The 13029-nt window shown below is 42.1% G+C and overlaps 1 protein-coding gene across 1 annotated transcript in view; it reads right to left on the bottom strand.

Annotated features, from left to right (window-relative positions):
• Positions 1–13029, bottom strand: part of Phlpp1 (PH domain and leucine rich repeat protein phosphatase 1) — a 213939-nt gene that overhangs the window by 35612 nt on the left and 165298 nt on the right. The window contains exon 12 of the mRNA XM_005348305.3: positions 3097–3297. Within this exon, the coding sequence (XP_005348362.2) occupies positions 3097–3297 (201 nt within the window). The remainder of the gene's footprint in view (positions 1–3096; positions 3298–13029) is intronic.

Here is a 13029-nt window from a genome sequence, read left to right as displayed (position 1 = left end):
TGATCCTACTCCACATACTGGCTTTGTGGGAGCCTAGGCAGTTTGGATGCTCACCTTACTAGACCTGGACGGAAGTGGGTGGTCCTTAGACTTCCCACAGGGCAAGGAACCCTGATTGCTCTTTGGGCTGAGGAGGGAGGGGGACTTGATCGCGGGAGGGGGAGGGAAATGGGAGGCGGTGGCAGGGAGGAGGCAGAAATCTTTAATAAATAAATAAATTAAAAAAATAAAAATAAATAAATAAAATAAAAAAATAAAGTGGGAGGAGTCAGCTCTCAGTCTCACTCTCATTCTGAGATTCCTGGAGGCAGGATCACCATTTTCAGACTGAGGTTGAGGTAACAGCCAGTGGCTGGCCGCTTTGCTTTTTTTGGTTTTAGATTAAATAATTCTGAATATCTGTCTCTGATTTTTTATTAATCATATCTCAATTTTGATCTGGTGCCTTTGCTGATCTGCACCGACCAGCAGAACACCAGAAGGTTAGTGTTTGTTTTTGTGCTGTTTAGGTGTGTGTTCCAAGTCCTAACTTGTAAGAAAAATATCAGTGTAATAGAGTAAATCCTCTTGGCATGTTCAGTGTACGAGATTCTACAAAGTCAGACAGCATGCCACCCCAAACTGAGTCTTCTTTGGGTCATTCTTTAGTGCCAAGCCATTTCTATGTCCGTACAAGTCACCACTCTGTTTTTGTCTTTTTGTTTTCTTCCTCCCCACCCTGCTCCTCTTTGTTTGTAGCACTAAAGATAGAACCCTGGGCTCTCTGCAATGCTATACCATCTTGGGTTTTGGGTTTTTTTTTAACGGTTTTGTGTGTGTGTGTGTGGTAGTGAGTGGAAGCCTGTAGTAATGGGAGCGGTGGGGCTGAGTCCCCAGCACCCTGGCTGCCTCCGGCTAGCTTATGCCCCGAAATAATTACACAGACACTGTATTCTTTTAAACACTGCTTGGCTCTTTAGCTCTAGCCCTTTTCTCGGCTAACTCTCGCACCTGGACTAACCCATTTCCAATCATGTGTGTCGCACCCCAAGGTGCGCTTACCAGGAAGATTCTAGCCTACGTCCATCCTGGGTCGGAGCTTCATCGCGTGTGCCTCAGAGAGCAGAGCTCTCGCCTCTCCCGCAAGAGTAGAGCATCATGTCTCTCTGAGGCGTCTGCGATGAAGCTCCGACCCAGGATGGACGTAATGGCTGCTACCAAGAAAACATGCTTTACTCTTTCCCAAGCTCTCTCAGGCTTTCAGTGGATTCAGTTGTCCACACGTCTGGGCGCCACTCTGTTGAAATAAGAGCGGCGGAGTTGCATCCCCGGCACCCGGCTGCCCATACGGCTAGCTTAGCTTATGCCCCGAAATAATTACACGGAAACTGTATTCTTTTAATCACTGCCTGACCCATTAGTTCCAGCCTCTTATTGGCTAGCTCTTACATATTGATCTAACCCATTTCTATTATTCTTTGTGGTCCATGAGCTGGCTTACCAGGAATGATCTTAACCTGCGTCTGTCTGGCGTGGGAGAACCATGGCGACTCACTGACTCAGCTTCTTTCTCCCAGCATCCTGTTCTGTTTTCTCTGCCTACCTAAGGGTTGGCCTATGAAATGGGCCTAGGCAGTTTCTTTATTAATAAGAAATCATTCCCACATCAGAAGCCTGGCTGGATGTCTTCCTCAAGCCCTCTGCACTGTAGCTTCTGACACAGTCACTGGTTAGTGGTCTACTATGAAGGAAACAAAAAGTCATGAGGATTTTTTACTTGATCATGGAGATCACCAACTGGCTAAGTTTGCCGTTCAGTGAGCGGACTCTGAGACCTGTCCGTCTTCCGAAGTTGGGGTTACAGCACATGTTAGCATGCGTGCTTCTCTGTGAGCACTGAGCATTGAAACTGGGGTCCTCATGCTTGTGTTGCAAGTACTTTACCCAGTGGGCCATTCCCTCAAACCAGGCATGAATAAAAAATGGCTTCCTGGTTTACATGCCAACTTTTTCCTTCCATGAAAATGAACAAATAATTTAATCGTAGGTAGTATTCACTATGTGTTCAAAAATGTCATAAAATAAAGGCTACAAATGCATTGTTATAATAAATATTATATAAAATTGAGTAAGTACAGTTCAAGATAGTCTCAAGTTATTACTAAAATGCTACAACAGGAGAGTTTGCATTAAGTATTAAATATGGACCAACTTAAAACAATTTTAAAATTTTTACTGTTTGTTTATGTGTCTTGTGTGTGGGGAGAACAGAAGAGGGGGTTAGATATCCTAGAATTGGAGGTGCAGATGGTTGAGTCAGACTTAGGTCACTGAGAATAAAACTTGGGTCTTCTGAAAGAGAAGTAAGCAATCCTAACTACTGTGTCTCCCTCCCATCTCCGCTGCGTGCTCTCTCTCTCTCTCTCTCTCTCTCTCTCTCTCTCTCTCTCTCTCTCTCTCTCTAAGCTTTCCTTTGTCACTCTAGAGAAATGTATTCTTAAAAGTACTGATTACAATATCCAGCAGAATAATATTACTTGGTAAGATTTGATTGTCAACTCTTTTTAAAAGTAATTTATTAATTTATATTTATTTTATGTGTAAGAACATTTGCCAGCATATATATGTGTGCACCACATGTATGGTGCCTGTGAAGGTCAGAAGAGGGTGCTGGATCCTCTGGGACTGGAGTTATGGATGGTTCTGAGCCATCATGTAGGTGCTGGAAACCTGAACCCTCTGTGAGAGCAAGTTACCATCTCTCCAGTCCCCCACATTCCAACCCTTAAACACATTAGTATTTTTGCTTTTTGTTTATCAAATAAAACTGACTAGCTAAAGAGAAGCAATGAAAAAACTATTAAGATCCTATCTTATTTGAAAACCTTAAGAACATTCTAGTTGTTTGAGTATTCGTACTAGAAAAGCCAATACAGTTGTTCTAACAGAATGCTCACTGATTCGGCATACATACAAGATGACTATAAACGAGGAAGAGCAAAGACATACGTACATTACCTTGAGCTCAAGACAATGAAAGGTAAAGGTAAAGCTTCCTCAGGGGTTCTCCCCTCCTGTGGATAGAGATGTAAGAACATCAGTGTACAACTCTGTTACCTTGCTGGGAAGCTCTGGAGCCGGTTATAGGCCATGTGCAGGATCTTCAGATGTGGGTGCCCTGTTAACAAGGGCACACACTTATCGGTGAGGCTGTTGTTTGTCAAGTACAACTCCTGTAAGATACTGCATGTCTCCTCAGATAGTGTGGCTGGAGGCAGAGTTTCCAGTTTGTTTGCAGATGCATTCAGGAATCTCAGGCTGCAGAGACAAAATGCAGCAAAGTCCATTGATCGCTCAGAAAATCCAGAAGTTACACAAGCAGGCAAAGGTGGAAGCTGGGTTTAGTAAAAGGAACAGAAAGTCCTGGCTTCCAGGAATTCAATTCAGCAGGCATATGGAGAGGATCCTTGCAGCAATGAGGTTCCAAATCATCCAAAAAGAAAGGCAATGTGTCATAGCTCTGTTCTCATAAGTAGCCTTTCTGACTCAAAAGACATCAGACTATGGAGGTGAACAACTGGGCATGGGAGCACTCAGAGCACAGAGTTACCAAGGAAGTCTGGGGACAACTCTACCTGCCCACCGTGGGAATCTGCTATAAGGAAACACCCCATTCTCATGGTGCAAAACATCTTTGTTTGATACATAGAGAAGTGTCAAACCCTAAATAAGACATCCAAATCACACCTCTTCTTCCAGGCTCAGGGATCATCATGAAAGAGAGACAGAGAGACTGTAAGAGATGGGGGTGGTGGATGTCTATAAGAAAAAAATGCTTTCCAGACATAGTGGGGCAGGTGAACACATGAACTCACAGCCATTGTGACAACACCTATCAGGCTTTTGCAAGCTCAAGTCAGAAAAAAAAAATCCCAGCATGAAGGGGACAGGTGGGTATAATGTCCCACCCCTAGCTGAGGAGTTACTGGCATTTGACAGCTATTCAGAGAGGGACACTCAGTTTTCTTTAGTGGTGTGATCTGTGGTAGGCTAGCCATGTTGCAGGGCAGCCCCTTCCAAGAGTATCTGGGAAACACAAATTGGAATCCTTGGGTTAAGAGGCAGGAGGGTATGAGGATGAGAACACAAAGTTGGATGGGTTGGGAGGTGACAGTTGGTCTGAAAGAAGGTGGAGAAGTGAGCATGATTAGAATCAAAATTGCATCAAATTTTCAGATAATTAATAAAAATATTACTTAAAAATTCATCTTGGTTTAAACATTCAACATGGGTTCTGGACCATTTTAACATATGTTGAGAAAGAAGAATTTTAAAAGGGAGACTATATAATGTTAGGTATAGTTACTTTTTATCTTGGATTTTTTAAAAAAGAAGTCTTCTATTAGGAGCCCTCCCTAGTACTGTCACTCTAAGCTTTCGCGTGCTAATTTAACACTCCAGTTCTGCATACATACCATGCAACACACACACACACACACGCACAGAGAGAGAGAGAGAGAGAGAGAGAGAGAGAGAGAGAGAGAGAGAGAGAGAGAGAGAGAGAGAACGAGAACACTACATTACTTATCTGAGGAAAAGCAACTTCCTCAAAAAAGAATAGTTTCCATTAAAGAAAACCATGCACTCTGTTGGCATTTAAAGAAAATAGAGGGCATGGGGGTAGAAGAGGGTTGAGATGGGCCGTAGAGACCATAAACAGTCATTGGAAATTATAGCTATGTGCCACAGAGTAGAAAATGTCTTAACAAGGAAGAAAACCAGTTTCATTACTAGAATTCTTTTATTTTTAGGTCCTATTCCTATAACCTTAAATATATCAGTTAAGAACTTCCTCTGTGTAGAATAGAATAAATTAAAATGTGAGAATTGAATTTTTATTGCCCCTAAAATACTATGGAATGGGGTCAACTGGGAAACCATCCGATAACTATTAAAATACAATTCTCTAGGAAATGTGCAGTTAAAGACACATAAAAGCCTGGAGAGGGAATGAATTTGTGAGTATTTGCATAGTTTTAGACCACAAAGAGAGGAAACGATGCCTTTTAAACCCTGGCACATCAGTGCTCATCTAGAAAGCTGCAAGTGATGGTGAAAGCCCTTGGCATCCCAACAAGAGGAAGACAGTTATTTCCAAGGACTTCTCGTTGCCTTCAAATTGCCAGCTTTTATGGAACTCTACACTCTCTACAGAAAATTAAGAGTGGCAAAAACCTTGTACCACACTCCTCCAAGAAATGAAGCTAAGTTAGCTGGAATTATGGGGTTAGCTCCAAAGGACGGTTCTGAACTACACAGAGCACAACCATACTATCTCCAAACATGTGAACTGACTTTTTATTTTTATCATGACCTCAGGAAAATTACATGCAATAGCCATTCTCTAAAAGAGTCTTTCTTCAATTTGAATATTTTAGCGGAAGCCAAACTGAATCGATTTAACGGTCTAGGTGCCATTCTTCCTCCACAAGGAACAACTACTTTCAATATGGAAATCAAAACCCTCCAGTATGGAGAGTAGCTGATTTAATGACCAGCTGCACGGCTCTCCCCCATCTTCAACCTGAGGGATGAGCTATGTCTTCAAGCCACAATGATGTGGTGACTATTCTAAAGCTTCCAACTTAACCAATTTCTGTATATTCACATACGATATCACAAAAGCAAAGAAAGGTTATGTGCTAAGTGATGTTTCAGCCATGAAGTCCCCTCAGGACATAGCCATCTAATTAAAAAGAAGGTGATACAATGCTATCAGTGTTTTCATTTATCAGGTGCTTAAGGAGGCAGAGCACACTCCTCTTTTCCATCGCCGTAGATGATCTCATTATCCCAGCTACCCCTCATATTTCACAGGAGACAGAACCAGAGCTGAGAAATGCAAACCTTTTGGCAGTGTTTCAAACAGTGATGAGTGGCACTGACAGAAATTTCATCAATCTCAACAGATCATTATCCCTGACGCAGTTCTCCACGATCCCGATGTTAGAATAGTAATCAAAACCCTTTCCAGAGGATATTTCCATGAGCCCCTTTCTCTCAACTGCTGGGGTCTAGCAGGACCCTGTGTGCACATACTTCCAAATCAATTCTTAGAATCCCCTTCACACAACACCTCTTCTTAGCAGAAAGCCACTTCCTGCCTCCAGAGCTACTGCTTCATTCCTCTGCCTTGGCACATGCTCTTTGCTTGGTCCTATGCAGTCTTGTTTGATTTTTCAGAAGCTCTCATATACTCTAAAATTCTACAGCCATCCTGTTTCTGTAGAAGAGCAGGGCTCGGTGCTATGACAGATTTCCCTTGATCATGGTATCTTGGCACAGCAATAGAAAAGTAACTAAGACAAGAATATTATTCCTTGTTCGTCATCACTGGAATGAGGTTGTATAGAGTGTTACTATGTTTGGGCTGCTCCACGGTCCCTCATCAGTAGAGTCCGGCTGTGTAAAATGGTACTCCATACAGGCTGCTCCATAGCTTATCATCACTAGGATAGATTGTGTAGAATGATATTCTGTGGGAGCCCCAAAATGTGAGCCTAGTCCACCTTGTCTGAAGGTCAGAGAGTCTGTACACACCCTGACCTAGGGTGTGGTTACTTGCTGTTTTGGATATTAAGATGGCCAGAGAGGTAGCCACTCCACCCTGACCAAAGGTCAGAGAATTCAAGCATACTTCTGCTCCTTCTTTTGAAATAAGATGTTTGACCTAGGGAGTGGCTGCCTTCTGGATACTTGGTCTAGGGTGGGTTCACTGTCTAAACAACAGAATGCTTTTCTCAAGAATTAATGACGTGATGTCTCAAGTATTGGGGCAATAACTGTTCTGGTTGTCCTTGGTGTCATGTTAAAGCTGTCTTTTCCCTCTTCCCAGTTTTGTACTGGGGGATAAAAGCATATGGAAAATTAAACACGAGTGAACTCAGAACTCAAAATTCAGCATTCGGTATTCTTCGAGTTGCTATCCTGATACTATCCTATGTCTCTCTGATTCTTTCTTACGTCTGTTCCACCGAGCTAACTTTTCCAATCTTCACACCCCTACCCTGGAATGTACAAACCTGCTGTGGCTAGGACTGCAGCTGAAGTCACCCCAAAAAGGTGGCTCATGACAGTACTCCTCCATGGTTTATCACTACAAGAACGAGACTGTGCATTTCTGGTAGAGACCAGCGGCTATACCACTCTCCATGCACCATATTAGACGGAACATAGCCAACGTCTTAACTACCGTCAACATTCACTCAGATTATTTGGTATTACCAATTATAGTCAATTAAACTTCCATTTTCTCCACTTTGTAGCCAATAAATTTGTGGGGAGATCATTTAAGAATGTCAATATCCCATTTATCAACACACTTCTCAAATTTTATTTATTTATTCATCATTATGTGTATTGATACTTTCTGTCCTATGCATGTAGAATCAGAACACTGTTTGCAGGGATTGCTTTTGCTGTCTTGCTATTTGAGTCCCAGGTACCAACTCAGGTCATCATGCTGTTGGCTCTTGTTTATTATCTTTTAAGAATTAAAAGACAATCTTATTATCTTTTAAGAATTTTTTTTTCAGTAATGTTAGCCAAACTCTGTGTGACTCCTTTTACTTATAGTTTGTCATTTGGAATTCAACTGTAAGGAGAATTCTTACTTATTTACTCAATTTTTTTACTTTGTGCTAATTACAATTTACAGGAATTTATTTTTATTCTATTGGGAATAATTCGTTACTCTCATTTTGCATGTATTACTAAAACTGCCCCAGATACAACATGTTTTCTGACATAATTTTGTGATGCACAATTAATAAAAACTCAGAGAGAGAAATCAGGGTTCAACCCGAAGGTCAGAAAAATAAAACAGTCAGCCACTGGCTCTTTCCTCTATCTCAGTCCGAAACGGTGATCCTGCCTCCAGGAATCTCAGGATGAGACTGAGAGTGAGAGCTGTCTCCTCCAGTCTTGTAATTCTCTCCAGGGCTGGGACAGGCATACACCGCCTGGCTTCTCTGGCAACTGGTGTGGCTGCTGGGATTAAAGGTGTGTGTTATCACTGTCTGATCTCTAAGGCTGACCAGTGTGGCTGTTTTACTCTCTGAACTTCAGGCAAGTTTTATTTAATAAAATAGAAATGAGATAACACTATACTTCTGAGTTCACCTTGTGTTTAGTCAGCTCTAGTGCTAGAATCAATCCTGGTTTGCGTCTATCAACTTCAGAATGTTTTGATTTTTCTTTGTATAACTTTTAAACATTTCTTAAGTTTATTCTAAGCATCCTATATTTTTATGCTATATTAAATGGGGGTTTGCAATCAAAATACAGTCTCCCACTGGCTACTGCTTGTACATGAGAAGCCTCTTAATATGAATGTCATATCACGCTACCCTATCTGACATGTTTGATACTGAGTTATTTATTACCAACTCTAGAGTTCTTAGGTATGCTACTGTGGGTGTGTACGCACGCACACCTGCCAGCTTGTGCATGCATGCACACATGAAAGCAAGAGGCCAATGCTAAACTGGGTGTCTTCCTCAATCCCTCTCCACCTGAGCTTTTGTGGCAGGTCTCTCACTGAACCAAGAGCTCACAAATCCAGTTATATTAGCTGCCTGCCCCTAGTTGGGCTACAGGCACGAGCCACCCCTCCTGGCTTTCTACTGGGGCTGGCGATCTGCAGGTCCTCATGCCTGTGGAGCAAGCACTTTACCAATTGAGCCGTTTCCCCAGGCTGGCCCTTCAGATTTTTATATGACAACTTACTAATTTATCAGTTTTTTTTTACTCTAAAATCTTCACTTTATTGCCATAAACTATTTGGATTACAATTCTAAAACTTAGTTCTGTCAATGGTTTGCACTGTTGCTCTTCAAGGACTTAAACATAAGCCACTCCTTTCTTTTTGTTCTTTATTTCATTCCCACTAACTTACCATTAACTTCTAAGTTCTTCTCTATTGCATTTTTAATTTTCTCATCTAAGTTTCTGTTTGTTGCTACATTATTACTTTGCATTAATATTTGGGGGGGAGGTCTGATAACTATCCAAATATGTGCCCTTTAAAATTCCTTTATCTTTTTTTAAATACAATCCTGAAAAGTTTTATTTTTCTGAATCTAAATTTGACTATTAGATCTCAGAGTTGATCACTGAGATTATTTCAGGTACCTAATTAGTAGATCTTCACAAATATACTTCAAGATATTTTTGTGTGTTATAAAAAGTGTATTGAACTTCAATATTTGTAAGTTCATTCTATCCCACTACTTTCTCTGTTCTTCAAGAGCTCAATATATAAACTCTGCTCTTTTGGGGCCAGCTTTCCACTTCCCCTATTTATCTCTAACCCTTTTATTTCTTCATTTCACTTTCACTTTTTTGCCTTTCTTTAATGTCTCTTTCTGAACGTTTATTTGAAAGTAATACCCTTTAACCACCTAGTAATATGCTGCTCATTTATAAAATGATTGTTGTTCTTTTCCATTTTATGAGTTCAATGACATTTTCCATTTTTGTTCTTAACTTTCCAATTTTTTTCTTTTTTATATCCTCAAACGCTCATGAGTATATTTAATTCTGCTTGGAATGCTGCCTTAAATTTGTATCTAAACAATAGCTTAGGGGAGGATGTGTGTTCTTTTTGTTTTTTTCTTAGGCACTGTTTATGGATGTGTTCGCCATTTCCCCGTTGATTTTCATGGCATCTGGTTATTTATAATGGTCTCTTAAGGATTTTAAAATTATGTGTGTATGTGCACAGTTTTATTGCAGTGCTTGTGGAGACCAGAAGGTGTCAGATTCCCAGAGTTGGAGTTAGAGGCAACTGTGAGGAACCCAGGTGCTTGAGTCCTCTGTATGAGTGGGTAGAAAGCCATCATAACCACTCAGCTTCTCTACCCTGTTAATGAGATCCTAAGTCACTAGGACTATGTGCTACCCTAAGCAATTCTGTTCAGACTGAGAACAGATGGATGATGTGTACTCTAACTTTCTGTTCATAGATCTTTGTATTCCTGGTCCTGTTTCCCTTCCCTTTTACCAACTGTGTTAGTTAGGGTTTCTGCTGCTGCAACAAATCACCATATATATAAAAATCCGTTGCTGTTCATCACTGAAGGAAGTCAGGACAGGAACTCAAACCGGGCAAGAACACAGAGGCGGGAGCTGATGCAGAAGCTATTGAGAGGAGCTGCTTACTGGCTTGCTTCCCATGGCTTGCTCAGTCCACCTTTTTATAGACTTCAGGACCAGCAGCCCAGGGATGGCGCCACTGAAAAATACTTTACAGCTGGATCTCAAAGAGGCATTTCCTTAGCTGAGGCTCCATCTTCTTATGATTCTGCAGTTTGTGACAAATTGATACACAAGACCAGCCTGTACAATTGACCTCTTGTTAATCTGACACATAAACACATCACTACTAAGCCACAATTCTTTCTTACTTAATTGATCTTAAATAATTTTAAAAGTCCACAGTCTTTACAAATTCAAACATAAAAAATTTTAGTTCCTTTCAAATAGTCAAAGTCTTTTAAAATTTAAGTCACTCAACTATGGGCTCCAGTAAATATGTTTTTACTTCAAGAGGAAGAATCAGGGCAGTCACAATCAAAGCAAACAAAATGCCAACTGTCCAGTGTCTGGGATCCACTCGCAATCTTCTGGATTTCTCCAAAGGGCTTGGGTTGCTTCTCCAGCTCCACCTTGTGCAGTACACACAGCTTATCTTTTAGGCTCAGCTGGCTTCCATCCTATTGCTGCTGCTGTTGGTGGTGGTCACCCCATGGTACTGGCATCTCCAAAACGTTGAGGTCCCTCACTGCAACTGGACTGTACTTTCACCAGTAGCCTCTCATAGGCTCTCCTTATGGTGGTGCCAGGTCTCAATCTCTTTGCACGACCCCTTCAGCAATGGGTCTTCAACTGCCACCAAGGCTGTACCTTTACTAAAGGCTTTCCCTGGTCTATCATAGCGCAAAGCCTCAGCTGCTTTCTTTCTATGACCCTGAAAGACCTGGATAAACCCAGACACCCCCCCCCCCCCGCAGAAAAAAATAGAGTCAAAAATCTAAGCAGGCGGGGCTGGAAAGATGGCTCAGCGGTTGAGAGCACTGACTGCTCTTTCAGAGGACCCGGGTTCGATTCCCCGCACCCACATGGCAGCTCACAACTGTCTGAAAATGTAGTTCCACGAGATCTGACACCTTCACACCAACGAACATATAAAGTTAAATAAATAAATAAGTTTAAAAAAAATCTAAGCAGGGAGAGAAGAATCAGAAATCTAGATTAACCAGTTCAGTGACTGTTTCAGGAACTAGCTGAAGATAAAGTTAGATTGTAATCTTGAGAAACAGGGAGTTACCCCCTAGTGATTATCACTGGTATTTTCGGAATTTTCAATGATCACTGGTATTTTTGGAATTTTCCAATGACGCCCTCCCTTCCCCCTTTGACGCCCTCCCTACCCCCTTTGGATTACTGGGTTGTGGTTTCTTCCCTTAAATACCCCTTCTCCCAGCTACTAAGGTCGAACTCTCTACTCTGGCATGGGAAATGAGTTTCGGCCCCAGTGCACTGGCCCCTGTCCTGTCAATAAACCTCGTGTGATTGCAGCAAGGAGGTTGTGTTGTCCTGAGACTTGAGTGAGTCTCCCTGCCTCGGAGATCTTTCAACCCCTTCATGCCTTCAAATCCAGAATCAACTAAGTGAACCTTATACATTACCAAGTCCAGCTGCCAGCACGAGGTACAACCGTGGCTGCCTCTGGAACACAGATTCTCTGTGCTCTCAGGAAACACTTCCCAGAATATTCACCTCAATGATGCTGGTCTCTTCTTAATGACTTAATTTCTTAGCTCTTGCTGACCAGCATCAAGTATCCAAACAAAGCAAAATTTTTTCTTTGGTAGTTCTGATATCTTGTTAATCAGTTGATTCTTCAGCCTCAGCTATCAAGAACCAAAGGATCTTAATTCAAAATAATAAATGGCCCTGATAGTCTTTAATAGTCCCTATGAAACTTTACAAACCAGGCCCCCATCTTCTGCACTTCTCTCAATATTCTTATCTTCCAAGTCCCCACAGAATGGCTTTCCTAGCCCTAAGTTCCAAAATCCTTCCACAATTCTCCCTAAAACATGGACAGGTCGGCCAGAGCAATACCCCTTTCTATTGCTGTGATAAAACACCAGGACCAAAAAGCGAGTTGGGGAGGAAAGGGTTCCACTTCAGCATTGCTGTTCATCACTGAAGGAAGTCAGGACAGGAACTCAAACAGGGCAGGATCCTGAAGGCAGGAACTGATGAAGAGGACATGGGGGGGGTGCTTATTGGCTTGCTTCCCTGGCTTGCTCAGCTAACCTTTTTATAGAATCCAGAACCAGTTGTCCAGGGATGGCACCTCCCCCACAAATCACTAAATGAGAAAATGCCTTACAGGTGGATCTCAAGGAGGCCTTTCCTCAGATGAGGTGCCTTTCTCTGATGAGTCTACAGCTTGAGTCAAGTTGACACAAAACCAAACCAAGTGCCTGACCCTTCAGATAGGTCACCTTGCCAGTCATCTCTGTTCTGCCAAACATCTCTTTGTTGGCTTGATGTGCTGCCTGAGGGTAAGATGGGTGGGATGTAATCTGAGGCTGCCTGCTGAAACCTGAGGTTTACTTCTCTCTTTCTTTCTGAGATAAGATTAGAGGATCTGTAACTGAAGCAAGGCTTCACAACTACCCCAGGAACTCTCTGAGGGCAGCATTCATCTTCAACCTCAGTTACAGGTAAGTGGTACATGGGTAGACTCAAAATCTAACTACCAGAGTCCTGGCTAGTGTGAAATCACAGTAGTGCATGTTGTGCTTTCCTGTCGCTCTAAGGGACAAGCCACGCCCACTCCCATTACCTCTGACCTGCCCACTGCCATCTTGGGCCCTTCCTTTTCTGCTTCCTTGACGTGTGTGCTTTTTATTATAAGGAAGACCTGGGAATGTTGTGCTTTCCTGTCCCTTTAAGGGACAAGCCACGCCCATT

The sequence above is a fragment of the Microtus ochrogaster genome, chromosome 6 (genome assembly GCF_000317375.1).
Source record: "Microtus ochrogaster isolate Prairie Vole_2 chromosome 6, MicOch1.0, whole genome shotgun sequence".
Taxonomy (NCBI): domain Eukaryota; kingdom Metazoa; phylum Chordata; class Mammalia; order Rodentia; family Cricetidae; genus Microtus; species Microtus ochrogaster.
This window is presented reverse-complemented; position numbering and strand designations above follow the sequence as displayed.